The sequence below is a fragment of the Platalea leucorodia genome (assembly GCF_965183815.1).
Source record: "Platalea leucorodia genome assembly, chromosome: 2".
In the NCBI taxonomy this organism is placed as follows: domain Eukaryota; kingdom Metazoa; phylum Chordata; class Aves; order Pelecaniformes; family Threskiornithidae; genus Platalea; species Platalea leucorodia.
In genome coordinates, this window is record NC_138824.1 from 118,322,038 (window position 1) to 118,341,499 (window position 19,462).

Consider the following 19,462-nt stretch of genomic DNA (forward strand, 5'->3'; position numbering starts at 1 on the left):
CTGAGAGATCAATATCTGCTAATGGTACAGATTTCTGCAAGTTCTGAAAGTTCTCCTTGTCTCAGTGCAAGATCTATTTAAAGTGCTGTTAAGTCAATCAGGTCCTTGGTTAAAATATTAATCTTTTTGCTTGACATTCGTGAGTTATACTTACAAACTGTATGCCAGTGTGTGACACCATAAAAGCAGTGATAGGGCAGAAAAACTGTTACCTTCTTATGCAGCATCTGCAAAACATATTCAGCTATCATATGTCCCTGACCCAATGGCTGTGTTTTGCATTGGAATACCTCCTCCCTCATTTTTGTAAACTGATTACCCAATAGCACGATTGCGTTGTCCCTACCAAATCTTAGCCTTTCTTCAGTGAATTCCACACCCCATTTCCATTTAAAACCTCCTTGGGGTCCAGTGTGAGTTTTCTGCTTGCTACAGCCCAAAGGCAGTAACTGCAGAACCGCCCTGACCTGGACTGGATGTCTTTTCCCTTTGGGTTACTTATAAAGCTCCAAGGAACGGACAACTTTCTGGTCTTTACAGACAAATGCATTTAAAAAAAGCCCATAAACTGTGTTCAGAAAATGCAGCAAACCTAGAATATCTGTGCCCAGACACCTGATCACATTAGCAACAAGACCGGCAGCATGACACGGCTGTCAGCCTCTCTGCGTGGCACATTCACAATTGGCACGCCACCTCTAGGGGTACCAAATTCTGTATCCTCTCTCGTAGCAGCCAGTGACCCTTTCTAAATGGGGTTGATTGGTGTGATTAGGATATAACATCTGCGTGGTGCAACATATTGACGTGAGGTAAGAGCTTTCTTTGGGCAGCAGCAGAATGCTTCAATATAATTCGGAGGAAGCTGTATCAGGTGGCAACTGAAGGCATGTATTACGGTGCAAAGAGGATGATGAACAAACTAAATTAAACAGAAACGTGTGCCCTTTCTCTTTTACTTCCACACCAAAGACAGAAAGACTTACAGAAATTAGAACTATTGCAGCATCATTACCTGTCTAGCCATATTTTACAAGAAACCTTTTTTTTTTTTTTTTTTTTTTCCCCAGATATGTCTGCTCATTAACCTTTGCTGGAAGGGAAGGAAAACAAAGTGCAATAAAAGCATAGCAAAACTCAGGCCAGACAGTTGGAAGAAAAAACCCAATCCATTTTCTGAAATTATTCTGAATTTCCCTCAATTCAGGGGACTGTATCTTGGCTTTACAACAGTTTTGTACTGTAAAATGTATTATTCTTGCATTCACAGCACCAGCAGAATCAGAGTCTGGATGTTTCAAACCTTACAAGTGACAACAAAGCACACCTTTCCTTTACTTCTAGACCAGGTTTGAAAACGCTTCAGGAAAATCTTATTGAGATTGTTAATTACAGAGCCTAGAGCTCAGAGCTACTCTAAAGGTATCAGTGAATTTTTCAGCAACATTTAAGGTGACCCTTGTTGTGTGTATATATATCTATGTGTATATGTAAATTACAAATATGTGTATGCATGTGTGTATATGATCTGTTTATGTACAAAAATGGAGCTGCTGTGCAAACTGACTGACTCCTAACGTATCAGCTGAATTTATTTTAACACACTCTGGCAGATGTCCCAATTGCTGGATTACAGAAAATTAGTACTATGCATGTTCTGATCTATTAGGCTGGTGATGGATTCATAGGCAGAAATGCCCATGTGTACGGTGAGAAACATGGAAATAAATGTTTGTTCAATTTTCAGCAGGCCTTTGGAGCAAAGAGACCCAGCAAATGTAACGCCAACCGATGCCTGTCTTGAACTGAGTTCATCTGAAGTAAAGATGTACAATGTCTGATTTTTACCACCAAGAGAACTGCCACTAAAATCACATTTTTTCCATTAGAAAATACAAAACATTCTGCAGGTCTCCCTCAGGCTCTTGGAAACTCACATACTTGAAAACCAGTGTTTTGGGTGGGTGAGGAACATTCTGCAGAACAGCTTTCGCTAAGCGGGGATGGGCCCTGAGAGCGCTTGAAAAAAGCACATGGATACTGAAAATCCAGGATTAAAATTGCAACTTCATCATACCCATTGCAAGGGTACAGGCCTCTCAAATCAAGGCTGGCAGCAGTGAAATAGCCTGGATTCAGGAGAGACTGAGGAGATCCGGGTTGTACGGACCTTCTATACTTCAATCCTCTCTCCAAAACTCGCAGCCTCCTGACTGACATCGTTCCTTCTGCAGGCTTGCCAGGGGCTCTTTCCTCAGGATCCGTCCAGCCGTACTGAACCCATGTGTTACCCCATCCACAGAACAACCTCCCAAAGCAATACACCTCTCCCACTTCCCTGAGGCCCGCAGAGCTCAGTCATTTAACCAAAGCTTTATCCAACGGGTGGATACCTCTGTCCTTGAAGGAACGTACCTAAAGTCTGACAGCACAAATAGTAGCCCTAGAGTCATGACTGGTTTTTGGAGTCTTTTGGTCTCTTCCAGATTCAGCTTGACAGCGCTTTAATTCTTTTTTGAAACGTCCCCCAGTTAAACCCTTAATTATAATGTAATCTAAGATCTTCAGACTTTCTCCCCACACCCCTTGCCCAGGTGTTTAAGTATAACATTAGCTAAAAATACGCTTCTGGTGTGCCCCTTTTGTGATCTAACCAGGAAGGGAATGCAAGAGAAATTGCATTTTTGTAATTATGCATTAAAAGATTACTTATATACATATTTAAGGTCTAATTTTAGCAACTTGCAGAACTTCTAGGGGAATTCTCATATAGTAAACCAATCAGCATGATCAGGTGACAGCACAATTAAGCCAGTAGTAACCCACACCACCTAAATGTACTTAAAGCAAAAATGGCTATGCATAAAAGTAGAAAAAAACCAAACAAATTGCTTAAGCAGCCTGTGGGTTGCATTAAACAAAGTTGCTATTGCCAGAAATGCATTGGCTCTGCCATGTCACAGGAACTGTGTGTTCCAAAACAAAATCAAAATCCACCTTGCATCGCAGCACAAAGGCAGCCAGCTCTGGGCCCTGGGGAAGCACACTGCAAAGCAGGAGGCCTCTGCGAGAAATACCTTTCACTGATCCTAGACAGTTCATTCTATGGAGTGTTCCCAGGTGATTTCTAACTGCTGCGGTGATGAACAGGCTGAAAGGCAATATCTCTGATATAAAAAACAGAAGAAAAGAGAGCAACTAAACAAAGGCTGCTCAAGTCACTGACACAAATACCCCAAAAAATGTAACCGTAACAGCAGCAAATTGTTTGGAATGGACATAAAAGGCAAGTTTCAGAGCTGAAGTCAATATCTAGCTGAGAAAGAGATCATGAGAAGATGTTTCAATTGCGCAGATTCACCTCTGCCTCCCTACTGCATGGTTGGACAGTCCTCCAGAGCATTTGGAAATGTAGTGACTGCTGTCAGGGAACAGTCTGTTCTCACATTTTTATGCCTCCCACTAGAGCTGATCTGTGATCTGAGGAGAAGAGATTTATCCTCTACAGTGAAAAACATTGCAATAACATAGCTCACTAGGAGAACGTCTACCTAGAACAATGTTAACTTAGTTTGTGCTTTGAGGAAGATAGAAATGGAGGTATTCTGGGGACAGGGTGTGGGATGGGAGGAGGTGGGAGAAGCACGCACACATGCTTTCAGTACAAAGCTTCCTGATGGTGAACCGCATGGAGCAGAACTACAGAAATTTCAGGATCTAGTCTTTCTCTTTACTGACAAACATTGTTCCTAAAAAAATGGTACCTAAACAAATGCTAGAGAAGAGTCTAGATTCTTCACATCTTTCAGATAAATGGAACCTTGCCAAATGAGAAGCAAATGGTAGCATAGTGCAGCAGTGACAAAAGCTCTGATCCGACAGTCAGGGCATACTGCTGTACTCATGCAGGGCCTCAGTGACTTTAATAAGTCTCCACAGAAGCAGAGCAGTCCCTTTTTACGCTATCAGCTACGACACCAGGACCTAATTCAGTGTTCAGCTCTACACCCCCATCGTGTTGGCAATAATTCAGAGTTGGTGAGAAAACTTTTAAAGGAAAAAGAAAAAAAAAAAAAAGGCAGCATTTTAAACCTCTCTAATTTAATGTTAGCTTTTTATGTGTCTAACATCAAAGCATTTTTTCACTTCTATTTAATCAAAATTAATCACTAAGATTACTAGAGTAATTTATGTTGGAGATTATTGAAATGAGTGTTTTATTAAAATCTGCTTTTATTAATAAAACACATACTGGCTAAGGAATCATGTGAGTCTGCTATTAGAGACTATTAACTGGGAACTGGGAGTTAATCATAACAGTCATGCTGCCAGGTCCTTTGACAGCAACACACACTGGGTTTGTTTCTGCTTTTACTTTTACTAGCATATTCAAGTCAATTAGTTACCCTAGCACAGGAGCAGTCAGAGTAACTCCTGTAAAATAGGGAAAGGAAACAAAGGTACATACATCTCAGTAGCTTTGAACAAAGGAAGGGTAATCAGAAAGAGACTCACCAGCCTGATTAGTTGTGATGCTGACAGCAGCAAATTGTCTGGAAAGCGTACTCAAGTCAGATACCCCGTTGACTGCATCAATCTCAAAAGTGTAATTAGTATGTGCCAAAAGGTCCACTACTGTCACCGTGGTGTTGGTGAGTCCAGTCTGACGGGGTAAGAATCGCACGTTGTCACTACATGGCTCACACATCTTGATGTTTCCTCCACATTTTTTGCAAATGATGTTGAAAGTGACATCTTTCCGACCTCCAGTGTCAAGAGGCCAGCTCCAGTCCAGGATAACGGACGTCTCATTGATGTTAGAGATAACGTTTCTTGGAGCAGATGGCGGTCCTATAAAAGGAAATGGGAAATCAGAAGGATGAGATTTGCTGTAGTGCTCTAAGATGGCAGTAACAAGGGCGCAAAAATACAAAAGTCAAAAACATAAATAACCAAACTCGTTTAGTTATTTCCTGTAGAGACTCCTGAAATATTTCACTGGACTACAGACCTAGACTATCACGGACCATGTTTTCTTATAGACAGACAGTACCCTCAGGGCGCAGTTCAGGATTGAGGGCTGAAAATATTTGTAGCAATTTAAAAATCCTAGCTCTTCTTCTCGAGTATGACACAGAACAAGAAGGAGAAAATGAAAACAGAAAGACATAAGCCTAGCCCACCAAGTTTTGGTAGCCTGTCCAACATGTAAGAAGACATAGGAGGCAGTGGATGGCTGACTGCAATGGGACGTGAGAGGAAGCAAGCAAGCTGCTGAGATACAGATGGAGGAGCAAGAATGACAGCCCCGAGCATAATGATGTTACTCACTGGTGCAAGCCATGGATGGAGGGTCTTTCTCAGAGCGAAAGTAATTCTTTTCACACCTGCAGTTCAGAGACGCATCTTCATAGGTAGAGCTGTGAGGTGGGCATTTGGCACACTTCACGTTGCCGGCAGAGGCTTTGTAGAACCCAGGTCGACAAGCTGCAAAATAACAGGAGTATAGTTTGAAATTCCATGGACATCTCCTTGATTTTAACATGTGACTTTGCTACTGCTCTAGGACCTATCCAGATGTAGATCACATTTCGCAGACGTTTATGGTCTAAAACCACAGATTTTTCTCATAATAAGAAAGTTGATGGAAATGAAACCTCTTGGTAGAATGGAGTTTTTCATCCATCAACTTGGATTTGCATTTAATTTTGCCTGGAAAACAAAACAGTGCATTGCACCACTAAGAAGAAATATTTTCTACGTTGCATTTTGAGAACTCCACTTATTTTTCTTCTCTTCTGGTTAATTTAGCAAAACATTGGTCCTTTATCCTCTCTCTGCTGCCAAGGTTTGCTTACAAGGGCACGCTGATTGTAAAGTATGTCTCTTCAGTTCAGCAGTACTAAGCAAGCCAAAATCAGGAAAATAACCTGAACAGTGGAAGATCTATTCGATTTCTGAAGGACCATGCATTAGGCTCAATGAGCTGCTTCCTGATACTATCAGCAACTCGCGTGGTCTGTACAAGGAAGATGTTTTTTACATTAACCCAGTCCTCTAGGGATGGTGCTTGAACCCACTAAAGCCTCTTCTGAAAAACTCTGGGTGTTGATGTTTCATTAACAGTGGCACACTCCCTCCTTTTTGACTCCTGTTGCAGTTTAGACTGATTCAGGACCACGTTTGCATCAGAAAAAAACAGCCTTTGAAGTAAGTTACAGAAATGAACAATTTTAGAACTTCTTATGAAAAACCCATGCAGTGAAATAACACTGTTGACTTCTTTCTACCAAGATGATATCATAATCTGAAAATAAAATTAAAAAAAAAAAAAAAAAAAAAAAGACCAAAATCGGATAAGAATCAGCAGACTCTGCTGTTCAGCTGCTGCTTCCCCCCATCCTTCTCCAAATGGAATTTACCAAGTAAAAACATCCTGGCTGACACGGGTCACCCTCAGGTTTGTACTCATACCTACAACAACCACACACAAACAGACAACGTAACAAAAGGGAGCACATCTTAAACCCCGTTCACCTTTTGCTGCACTTTGGTTCCACAGCAAACACTGCCTAACGCACAAGCACGCTAGGAAAACCCCAATACATTCTCATTACAAATATAATGTAAAAAAAGGACAAAGAAAAACACGCCTTCTTTTTGTGTCTGGAGCCCAGTCAGTTAAGCTTCGATAAAATTGCCCATGACCTGTCACTGAAATAAATGCTAATTTGAAGCCAAAAGAATGGGTTCACCAGTCTTAGCATAAGCCTAAACAGGGACACACTTTTCGGTTTTGCTTATGGAGATGAACTGATTGATAAACATAGTATAAAATCCAAGATACAAGACTATATGGTCTTTTGTGTTCATTCATGCACCGCCCAAACAAAAAAGTTTTTGGATGGGCAGCCTGAGGTGGAAAAAAAAGTCAGAATAAAAATCCCAGCATCTTTGTAAGTGATGGAGGAGAGAAGGAACTGCAGCATTAAATTGGATGTTCAGCTTCCACGTTATTGTCCATCACCAAATCCTAACTGAAGTGCTGGGTTAGGCAAATTTGTTGATTAGTTCCTGGTGCCAAACACCTGAGCGAAACGTCCTGGCAAGCAGAGAGAAAACAAACCCCTGTACAGTAGTAGGTCCTATTCTTAGGGAACATAACATCTTAATAAAGGAAACATCTTAATAAAGGAAACATCTTAATAAAGGAAACATCTTAATAAAGGAAACATCTTAATAAAGGAAACATCTTAATAAAGGAAACATCTTAATAAAGGAAACATCTTAATAAAGGAAACCCTCCTCACACTGCATTGAACACAGTGCGAGAAGCATGAAACATTTCACGAGGAAGCGCTAATCTCAGCCGCTCTTCAGCACTTCGCAGCCCTTGCAAACCGAGGCGCCTGGCTGCAGCTGCTACCTCCGACTTCCATGCTAGCAAAGCTGCTGGGAAAGACACCTCCTGCTCCAAGTCCTCTCCTGCAAGCCCTGAGGAAACGATCCTGGGTTTGAGCCTCTGAGGCGTGGGCCCAACAGGCAATCTGTGAAAGCAGAATGGCTAAAAGTGACCTTGTGGCGAAGCTCACAGAGCCTCACGCCAGCCTGCCTGACCTGGCACAGCCATCCTCCCTCAGCCGGCCGCCTTGTGTTTCCATCTCCTCAAAGGCTGCAAGGCTGTTTGAGGATTTCTGTTTAACATGAGGAAAGAAAGGAAACCTCAGCTCCTTGTAAACATCTCCACTAGGAGAAAATGCAGCAGGAAACAGGCTTTTTTGGTTTTGTTGTTCTTGTTGTTGCAGCCTTTTCAGACTCAAATCCCCCTCCCTCCCAAATACTGCCCCATGATACACGTGCCGTACCTAGAGCAAGCCTCTTTGGTCTCCCTCTGGCTGACAGAGGAGCCTCAAATGATTTTACTGTCTCTGGCCCCAGCACGACCATTCCTGGCACTAAGACAACGAGCCAGGATGCCAATCCTGCTCTTACCAGCGCTAGTAACTAAACAAACACATTAAGAAACAAACATCACACTACATCTGTCCGGAGATTTACACAGCACTTTCACCAAAACTTCCCATGGAAGCTCACTGCCAGGTATTAAACTCAAATGGTTTTGCTGAACCCTATCTACTCAGCTTATAATTTTTATATTCATGGGCAGGCATACGCTAGACCAAGATGTATTTATGAACAGATACAGTATAATTTTTTATTTTTTAATAAGTTTAATGTAAGGATTGGAAAAAGACTAATAACCTAAACCTGAACCTTTGTCATATTGTTGGTCTTTCTATAAGACATAATTTCCACTGCTGGTTAAGCATAATTTTTTCATAGCATGGTAACCCATGAGCATTCATTTACAGCACGGAACTACAGTAAGACTGCTTATTTGGGACACTTTCAAAGCACCTACCACCAACATTTTAATACGGCAATGGATTTGACATAAGTAAACAAGCTTGTGTAAGAAGTGGACAGATTTTGTGGGGTGAGGAAGAGAAAGGAAGGAACCAAACTGCTCCATTAATAAATCTCTTTCATCCCTCAGGTGGAAAACTTATAGCCCTCATTTAAGAAAAGGTGGTGGTGGTGTGGGGCTGGCAAAAAAAGGAAGCAGAAAGAGGAACATGCAGGCAGCACCCTGGTAAAACAAGATCAGACTTTTTCCTTTCCAGAGGGAGAGGGATTTCATCATTTTGCACTTCTGCTATGGTGGTACAGAGTGAGCAGTCGGAGCGGGGGGATGAGCCGGTCGGATGCCTGCTGCCCCAGTACGCCCTAGCGAGGGCATCCCGGTCTCGTGTCTTCCCCTCAGGCTGTCTGGCGCTTTCTGTCTTTGTCTGTCAGACCAATTTAAGATTATTCAAAACTGCAGCCCAAAGGAGGAAAAAAAATGCAATTATACTTGAAATTGAAGCCTGGAGGGGGGGGGGGGGGGTGGTGTGTGCCAACAGAAAATGTTGCCAATGTACTTACTATTATTATTCTTTTCCTAGTCATTTTTTAATTCTGATATATCAAGAGAAAAAAATTAAGCCTTTACTTCAAAAGACATTCATTTTTTTAATGTCAGAGAAATTGGATTACATGAACTGATGGAAGAAAGTTTGGCTTTTTGAGGTGAATACCATGGCTTTGGTTTCAGTCAGGTTGAAAATAAAAGGACTAGCACAGGAAATCTTCACAGAATCTGTAATTTCAGCATGGCAACCAGCTGTGAAAAGCACTTGCTTCTTCTCAACATTTTCTTCCAAAAGCTAAGGAATTTTCCTTTCCCTTACAAGGGGGAACAATGCGAGAGGAAGTAGATGCAATGGGCTGGGAAGAAAAACCTCTCAGCAAACTAAAAGTGAGTAAGGGAAACCTTGAGAGTTTTGACATACATGATATAAACTGTACAGCAAGGCTGTCTAGGTTTGCTTTTTAAGAAGGCCTCCTCAAGTCTGATGCCCAATATCTGTTGACTGTGGTAACTCCTGTGATAACTCCAACCTGAAATATTATTTTAAAACTGTATGCAGTCTGATTTCAATCTCTCTTATCTGAGCGTGAGCCACGCTAACTTTATTGAAGTCACCTACTGGTAAGAGTTTCAGGACTGCAGTTGTCCTTGTTACTGTAGGAAAATGAATTTCCTTAAGCTATAACTGATGAATATGTCTCAGAGAGCAGGGAAAATTATTTCAGTGAAAGAAAAACAAATGCATGTAGCAATCTACAGTAGTTACTGCTTAAAGAAATGTGACTGTCTTTTCAACAGCAAAGTGAATTTTGCCTCTGTTTGACTAATCTGTTGAGATGAAAACATGGTCCTAATTAAGGGTTAAATGATTCATTTCAATTTGAATTAATTTTAAATTAAAATATAAAGCTGTTAGTAAACAGGAGCATTTCAGTATTCAAACCCTGCAGCCCCCTATACACAGAGCAATATCGCCAATTCCCAGCTGTAAATACCAACTAACAACCTGAGCCCACGCTGCCTGAGCAGATGACTTCCCAGCCCGGTACCCCAGGCCTGACAGGGCCCATTTCCCTGCACAAGGTCAAAGCAACTCTTTATTTGCAAAATCAGCCGCACTCCCTGGACCTACAGGAACTCTGCTTTTTGTGCTCTGAATAGAGGTGCGATGCTTCGAGGCAAGGCTCAAGCAGCACAAGGCACTGGAAGCAGATATACGCAGCCATGAAACCGGGCGTTCAACAGGCAGCATGCACCAAGCCATCGAGTGTTTCCTTCCTTTGTTCCTCTGCTGTTCAGTGAAACAGCCCAGGGGCAGAATGCCACTGTGCCATTAAACATCAGCATTTAGAAAAGAAGGGAATTCAATCATAAGCCTGTACAGCTCACGGATACCTTAACATTTCCCCATCACGTGCGTTAGCAAGACGGATGACGGCAACCCTGGGACAAGCCTCCTGTCCCTGGACCCTGCAGAGAGGACAGGGAAGCATCCCCCATGCGTGTGGTCCGTGTTAGAGGGGCTTTGCAAACCGCACCCGCTGTCACCTGTGGAAAAGGTATGCCAATGAGCAGCAGCGGAGGTCCTTATGCTGGACCTGAAGCCGCAGGATGACCTTTGGCTGTGCAGCCGTGCTGGGAAGTGAACACTACCGACTGGTTCACCTCGATGCCCACGTAGAGCCTTGCGTCTTTGCAATGTTCTCAAGTCCCTTTTAAAAGCATTTAGACGGCTCTCTTTTCTCACTCTGCATATTATGGTCATGCTCTGGAGATGCCAACAGCACTATGTTTATCACCAGTAACAGAACTGCACGTTCACCCACCCATCCATACATCTCATTTTGCATGTGCGCATGTAACACAGCTGTCAGCTTGTGAAAACGGATGACATAACATGCAGCATAGATTAACCTTCTAAAACTCTCAAAACCATTTTATTTTCCTTGGACGAGTCATTTCTTTCACTTCTTGTGCTTGTTTGTATCTTTGAGAAACAACAAAAAGGTGAAAATAGTGATTAACTTTAAATGAAGATTTCAAAACTGTTCATTTCACACTTCCGTCACAAATTATATCCAGCCATACATGTTACTCTCGCTATATTAAAAATAACCCTATATAGATACGGTATAGTTCTGGCTCAGATACATGAAGCGTAGGAAATGAAGGTGGAATTCTGCCCTGAGTCATCCTGTCCTCAGTTTGTATCACATCCCGCACAGCACTAAAAATGTCTCATTTTTTCCTCCCTTGTTCACTATGGCACCGGCTCAGCAGGAAACGATGCTTTCTAATGTCGGTTTCCTGCAAAATCCCCCAGAGCAGGGAAACCATCTTCAGCAGCTCTCATTGTCCGTTAGTATATGAAAAGGCACATAATCTATGGCATTACTTATGTATACATCCTCTCCCTCTCCGGGGCCTCTGGGTACCTTCTTGCATACCCACCTAGCCCAAACAGGCTTCTAAAAATTAGTGTATTTTCAATTCTTATTTCCGTTGAACTTAAGGCAGGCTTTTTGTCACCAGATCCGAATAAACGGTAAGATACCACTTAAGGGAGTAGGTCTCAAAGCTAAGTACTACTACTTACAGTCGAAATAGAGGTACAGGGCTGAATGTCACTGAAACACTCTGACAACTCCCTGTACCTGTAGAGGAGGAGGAAGAGGAGGAGGAGGAGGCAGGGGCAGCCCTAAGGCTTGTTAGCAGGTGGGGCTCTCCACTAAAGGCTACTGCACAGGCAGACCACACTTTCTTTTTGTTGGACTGTGGCACTGGCATGTACACCGTCTGTGCTCAGGGGAGGAGGGAAATAAAATTGGGAAAGACTTTAGTGAGGGCTAAGAGCTCTGGTGGGGATGGACGCCGTTATCGCCAAGGTAAGAATATCCCCAGGAAGAGGCAAGGACATTGACTTTCATTGCCCATAGGAGTCTACTCTGTCTGCTGGGGAAATAAAAACAATTATTCTTAGTATTCTTTGTATTCTTACATTATCTTCCCTGTAGTTTTCAGCATACCATACATAATACCCGAAATAATTACAAAACAGGTAGCACTGGGACCAGCAGCAGAAGCAATTCAGCTGTTTTTGCTAAGCATTATAAGTAAATCAGTAAAATCTCATATTCTGTTTTCTGTGCGTGAGACATACTTTTTACTCTGAAAATGCAGGCATAAAATTAAAAGTTGCATTTTAAACACTAAAGTGAATTTCCACCACTCCTTTCGTTATTAGCTGTGCAATAGCTCTGGAAAAATACAACTGTTTATTACTATAACTTATCTTTGCGGGGAAAACTACTGCAGAAGGAAACATGCATCATGTGTACTTTTGCATCTCTAGACTGGAAAATACAGTAATCACAGCCAAAGGCGCTGACAGATTTGAAGAACTACTGCAGCTGTCCACTGCTAGAAGAAATCAACATTTAACAAAACTGGTGCAATTCCTATCACTAGGCCTTCTCCAACAGCAAGAGCCCAATAATCTGAGGGCTGGGGAAATGATCTCTCTCCGCTCCACCTCTCTGCCACCCCTCCAGCCTTTGTGCCAGCAGGATGGACTGCGTGGTGTGCAAGGGGCAAGGATTCAGTGCAACGTGACACTGAAATGCCTCTAGTAAAATACTCTCCGGAATCAGCGCTTTTCATTTTTTACACCTGAAAGCCACTGCTAGCAGAAAAAAATATATTCAGTAGTATTTAATCTTACTCATGAGTAAATTTCTGCTTTTTCCTCCCCACTTCATATTTTATAGTGATCTGTGACCTTAACATATTTTAATCAGATGCTTTTTAAATTGGCTTTACTCCCAGGTCAAGTCATTCAGCAGAAACAATTCCTGTTCTTTGTTTAATAACTGTTACTGGCAGACATATTAATTATATGTACATAAGAGATAGCTTTATCCTGAGGGAATAACACTGCACCTTTCAACTGCGGTCTGTAATAGCTCCATGTTATGCCTTGCAGGCTTCTGTATCTCTTTTTATGAAGTGCATTACAGCCATGATTGCTACCAGCAATATTGTTGAAAGTACAATGTCAAAAATAGTTGGTCTAAAACATGGCATTACAGCAAAGATGTTCTCGCTTGTGGGCACACAAATATCTTGTTTCAAAATGCATGAGGCATTCCAGCTTCTTTGCAGGCAGTTTTGGGGAAAAGAAATCTTTCATTACCAGGAAAACATTGAGAACCTCAGCCTTGATTCAGAATTAAAGCAAAATAAACAAAGTTCTACCTTAATTCCACCCATATTTAGCGAATCACTTAAACAAGTATTTAAACAGGGAATTTAATAAACCCATGTTTATAAGCACTGTCTTTCACTTTCCCTAAACAAGATGTTTTCCTGAAGCAAAGCCTGGACACACTGAGGTATATTAAGCTATCATTTTGTCAAATAAAGAAATTCCATGTTCTGTTTTTTTAAAAACTTAATTTAATCCACACAGAGATGAAAAAGAACTTCCTAATTCAAGAAGCATTGTAAAAAAAATGTCAATTAAGGAAATACCAGAAAAAACCCACCAGCATTAACTTGAACAGGAAAAAAAAGGTTGTACAACCACACACACTAGAAATCTGTAAGTTTTAAATGACCATTTGGCAAGGATAAAAAGTAAAGAGATACTTTTTTCTTGAACTAAAATTACATTATGGACTCCTCAAAAGGCAAACTATATGTAGGATCCTGACAGCTTCAAACAATAACATCAGGCTGAGAGTGCCACAAAGGGATAACCACGGTCCCGCTCTGGTTTAGTCTTTCCTCAACCTCCCCTTCTCTATGTCAGAACTTCTAAGAAACCAAAACCACAAACAAGACCAACCAACCCACCCCCCTGCCCCAAAAGCAAACCAAACTGACCTGGTAGACATGGCAGCCCCTGTCCCACATGACGTGAGCTCTTGGGAAGATGTTTCCTTTCCAGCTCAGTGGAAAAATCAAGACAGTGCCAGGTAATCCTCCCGGGCTAGATTTAGCTAATAAGTGAAAAACAGCTTTCATAACTGGGGGATGTTTATATAATTTCTCTGTGCCTGAACCAGGCCGGATTAACAGGTTAACAATATGAGAGGTAATATAAATAAAGCAGAACAAATGAATTGTCATACAGATTACATCTAGCCCTAGCACTTACCCTGGTGCCTATCTGGCATCTAATGGTAGCACCATATGAGAGTGCAAGAGAAAGGCCAATAGGGGATGATCATTTGCCATCCCTCATTATTTCACCCTCATCCCTACAACCTAGATATTATTTCAAAGACCCAGAAACCCAAGGTTCGATATATCTGCTAATTTATTTTGTAACAAAAATTACAATAATCCTCCATTGTACTGTCCTTCATGTAGAATATGCAATGGGTTTTTTTGCTTATTATTGGTCTCAATTAATTTCTCTGACATTCCTCTCCAGTCTAGGTAGTTAATGTGAAGTGAAAAAAATACATCCTTCCTTCAGTTTACCTTCAGATTTGGTAGCCTTTTAGCCAAATAAATGTATCCTTGGTTTTTATTACGAGACAGAGAGAATAGCTGCTCCTGATGTATCCTCTCTAAGCCATTCCTTACCTTACAAAGATCTATCATGAACTTATCTTGTTTGTGATGAACAATCATGAACTTTTCAATCAGCTTTTATAGGAATATCTTCTATGCCTTTCATTATACTCATCTCTAGTTCTGCAGTGTCATTTATCAGGTGGAAAATGCTCTTATTCTTTTCGTAACGCTTCTGATGAAACCGATTGATTTATATATTGGACTACATTTTATCTCTTACCCTCTTTTTCTAACACATTTGGGGCTTTGCTTTGTTTTTTATCTCCAGCAATCCATTGACCAGGCTTACCTCTCCCAGTTGCCTGTGTCAATGCACATATCCGAAGCCAAAACAGTTAATTCAGATGTACAAAAAGTCTACATTTTCTCTCTGGGAGGGAGGGAAGATGATTTTGCATTTACTGAGGCTGGATGTTCTTTTGCAACTTTCCACCCTTGTTAACGCATACAGGACAGTGTTGCTGTCCCCATTTTGCAGGTGAAAAAATTAATGCAGAACAGGCTCCAAACCCAATATTCTTTCTTCCAGTGACACCTTCTAATCAAAATGCTGCCTGGTGGGTTGTGTGATGTTACGAAGAGCTCAGCCCAGCTCCCCAGTGACATAGGTCCACTACTGCAATTAGCATGAATTAGTACTTTTGTTAGTAGTCTCAGCAGAGCTGTCAAGTTAATTGGAAAAGAAATTTAACAAATGCCTTTCCCCTTAGAGATATTCTTTCGGGTCAGGGTTGAGGCATATTGATTGAGCAGTGTGGGGGAAGCTTATGTTCCTTACGCCCTCGCTGAACCTGTTTTGTTGATAAAAAGGACTTTGGTTTCTAGAGCTGTTAATTCGGTACTTGTCACAAGCAGCCCACTGACATAAAAAAGACAATCGATTTTATAACTCTGAAATATTCCAGCTGCTGGTAAAAAAAAAAAAAAAAAAAAAAAAAAGCTCAATGTCCAGTGGCTAGAATATCTATACATTCATTTTTCATGAACTCTCACCATGAACTCTCACTTTCTCACACCTCAAAGTTAGTTCTTTCAGTTTATCTCTAATTTGCAGAGGTATCCAAAAGATAGTGCATTGTTTCCCCAATTTTAAGATATTTCTGAATTCAACCACTGGAGGCAAGACATGGCTAGGCACATATAAGCCTTAAGGTTTAGGAAGCAAGCACTGGAGATGCTATACTGTCCTCCCTTACCAAAAAAAAAAAAGAGTTGGCATTTTTAAGCACTTGAATTAACAGGAGACAAAAAGCTAAAATTGTGTGACTATGCGTCATTCCATGGGGGCTTCTGAATCCCTTACTGTTAGCTTCACTGCCAACCATTGCCATATCGCTGCTTGAATTCACTGAGAGGTGGTGCTGGGAAGGGGAAGCTCTTAAGAAAAGAAATGGTGCTGCAATGGCAGGTGCTTAAACCTGTATGAAAGAATTCCTATGGTTTAAGCTGTTGTCATTACTTGCTGACATAAGTCTAGGATGTAATTTAGTGTATCAGAACATGGTCATAATTTGTAACAGCAAACAAAAAATAGCCACTGCTTTGCTAGTGATGCTGTTAATGCCACTTAATGGGTGCATCTACATAAGCATTTTAGTTCAGATCTGGAGAGCACTTTCAAAGCAAAGTCCCAGTCTTGCTTCTTGCCATGATCTGCTTCACAATGTAAAGTGTCTCCAGAGCACACAAATAGGTACACTGGATGATGCACGCCCTGCTACAGGAGTCTACAGGACCTGACTAGCGATATTCTGGAGTAAAACGTGCTGAAATGGTCATGGTATTGGCACAGGGTCTTTCATACCAACTGCTTAATGCTACAGATCTGCTCCTACTTGGCCACGCTACTTGCTAATGTAAACTTAACTTATGATTACCAGCCTTCAAATATCTCAGTGCAGTCAACATTGCTGAAATTGTCAGATATCTCCATAAGAACAAAGATTCAAAAAGCCCCGGTAATGGGGAAAAAAAAGGGTGATTTTACTATTAGAAAGCCATTAAACATATAACTACAAATGATCAGATATTATCATTGGTATTTTACCATGTTTAACAGCACATGGAATAGGCACAAAGAGAGCTTTCAGTGATTACTAAAGAAAGGCTTTAACCAGAAGACCAAAACATTATGGCTTCATCATCATCATAACAACCTCCCTTCTTCATGTGCCTTTTTCACTGACTGTATTTTCATCCTTCCAGTGGAAAGCCTGAAAATTAAACAGTTACGGCCTCTGGGGACATCTGGGCGCTGACAATCTTCTCCTCACAGCTGAAAGGAAAAGCCCAAGGCTTTTGCAAAACTATCTAACCACTCAGGTGCAGTACTTATACACTGTATGCTTTAGCTTTTATCTGGACTTCCTTGGTATTTTGCCTTTTTAAAAGAGAACTCTTAATTACTTAACATGCATTTTCTATGCATGTATTAAAAATGTCTAGCTTTGCAGGGTAAGCAATTATCCGCTGAACAAAAACCCAATTAAATATAAATTAAAAAAACCCCCACAGTTCAGCATTTTTATTCACTAGCCTGATACCTGTGTGAATTCAAGGGGGGTAAAATCTCAGCTGTTTAGAAAACAAAGGATCTGATGTATTGCATTTTACAGGGTATTTGCTAGAGAATTAAATCTCTCTTTGTAGTGGGGAAGCTTTACAAACAGTAACAGCAACAAGAACTCAATGTTCTTCAACAGCATTCACTTTGAAATGCAGAAAATTCATCAGAAGGGAGAGGAAACTGTTTCCAGTACTGCATTCTCTATGTATTTTCTCTAACAAACAATACTCCATTTTTTGACCGAAAGAAGAATATTGTAAACACAAAGGATTTAACTACACCATTGTTTTTTATTTTAAATTTCCCACTTGCTTTAACAATTCAAAAGCAGAAACCAAGGAAGCTGAAAGGACATACAAACCCCTCAAAACTTGAAAGCATTTAGGCAAATCCACCATGAGATAGGATATTCTTCATCTATCAGTACCAATTGATGGAGAAGAAGGGTTGTGGTGGGGTCTTTTCCTACTAGGAATATTCCCACCTACTCCCCCTAGAATCCTTTGGAGTTGACTAAGATTTTTGAGCCACGCACTGGAGTTGAGCTGAAATAATTTTTCTGCTTCATCTTGGAAATAGGGAAGTCAAGTTACGGCTGGTTGCTTTGCTTAGCAAAACTCTGATCAGAGTTCAGTTTCTAAAAGACCTATTTTACTTTTTCTGACCAAATAAGGTCATAAAACCTGATGGCACGTTTGATAATGAAGTAAATTATATGGTAGGATATTGAACCAAAATTGAATCTAACTGGGTCAGGGCAGTCCATTGCTGTCTAGATTATAAGTGATATACCATCATGGTGATGTATATAAAACACAGGAAATTGTTGCATATTAATAGAATAGTAGTTTAATCAGCCCTCTGAAGAATATCCAATATATTCAAGCACAGATATATTTTGATCTGGTTGTAACTGTAGTGAAAGACCTATATTTTATCATTTAATAAAACCTTTTAAATCTTCTATTATGTGCAAAAATTAAAACAAGTTACGGCCATAGAGAGTAGAGCAAATCTCAAGACAATGAAAAAGGTTTTCTTTCTTGGCTAAGTCACATATTCAGTATTTGTATTTATTTATATTATTTTAACAAAAAAGCATCTGGAAGGAAGCACTCTACACACTCTAAACTTACAGCCAAATAGTACAAAACAGCACATAAACTGAAACAATATCATGTTTGTTGTGTCCAAGAGACTGGACACAAAATATTTATTTTATTGCTAACCAAAAAATCAGGTTAAACAAATCAGTTCAGATAACTGAAAAATATTCTTCTCAGATTCCTTTTGGCAAAGCTATAAGAAAAACACATCTAAGTGCTCTATTCTTTTTTCTTCCACCACCCTGTATGCTATACAGCAAGAAACTCCTCCCCCCCCCGCCCCGATTCTCAGAAATTTCCTCGCAGAACCTGGGGCGCCCAGAGTTTCAAGACAAAGCAGGTGGAGGCTGTGAAGGCACAGAGCCTCACTGAGCACAGTATCCTCCACCGCAGGGCACGTTTTTGAACGCACCCTCAGCAGTCCTACCCATAGCAATAGCTAGTAAGGGATGGATGACCCCAACGTTATTTAACATGGGGTATATAACATATTTCTAACACCACCAAGGATTACGCTGTTGAACATAAACAGAGTAGCTAATTTCTCCAATGAAAACAGTCAAGTAAAGAAAGGCTGTTCTTGAAAAATAACGTTATAACATAAATAATTTTCTGGTTATTAATATGACTTCAGTTGGGACAACTGGTTTCCAGCACACACAACATTGTGAGCTTTTTGTCACTAAATACTGCATTTGAAAAAACTGCCAACTGAACATCCAGCAGTAGACATCACTGGGCACTGGACAAGAAACTCCTCTTCCAGACCCTGATTCTTAAATCAGAACCACACTGAGATAGATAAAATCAAGGTAATACCATTGCCTCGCTCTGCAGAAAAGATCCTGAGCTACACAACACACAATTTTTATTTTTTTTCAACAAAAAGATATAAAACCCAGAGATAAATGAGATCCTAAGAATCCCTGCTGTCCTCCCAAGCTGACACAGAGAGGAGAATAGGAAAAAGTTCCTCCCTGATTCAGTAAGTGGTTACACATCCCACAGCCATTACTAACCATGTGCATTTCTGAGAACCCAGCACCGATAGATTGAAATCTACACTTGAGGTAAAGGCTTTGCAAATTGGTTGGATCATATATAAGCTTCCTGGCCACAGCTGGGATGCTGTGTGCACCGTGGGTGGAAGCCAGCTCCCGAGGCAACCTGCTGCTGTGGTGTAGCTCGTCCAGAGCCTGCACAAGGATTCGGTTTGGGACAACACTGGACTACTAG

At 40.9% G+C, this 19,462-nt stretch overlaps 1 protein-coding gene across 1 annotated transcript in view; it reads right to left on the reverse strand.

The window, feature by feature from the left end:
- Positions 1-19,462, reverse strand: part of EPHA3 (EPH receptor A3) — a gene marked incomplete at both ends in the record, with an annotated part of 227,790 nt that overhangs the window by 70,971 nt on the left and 137,357 nt on the right. Inside the window, 2 exons of the mRNA XM_082305127.1 lie at positions 4,516-4,851; positions 5,332-5,487. Coding sequence (XP_082161253.1) covers positions 4,516-4,851; positions 5,332-5,487 — 492 coding nt within the window. The remainder of the gene's footprint in view (positions 1-4,515; positions 4,852-5,331; positions 5,488-19,462) is intronic.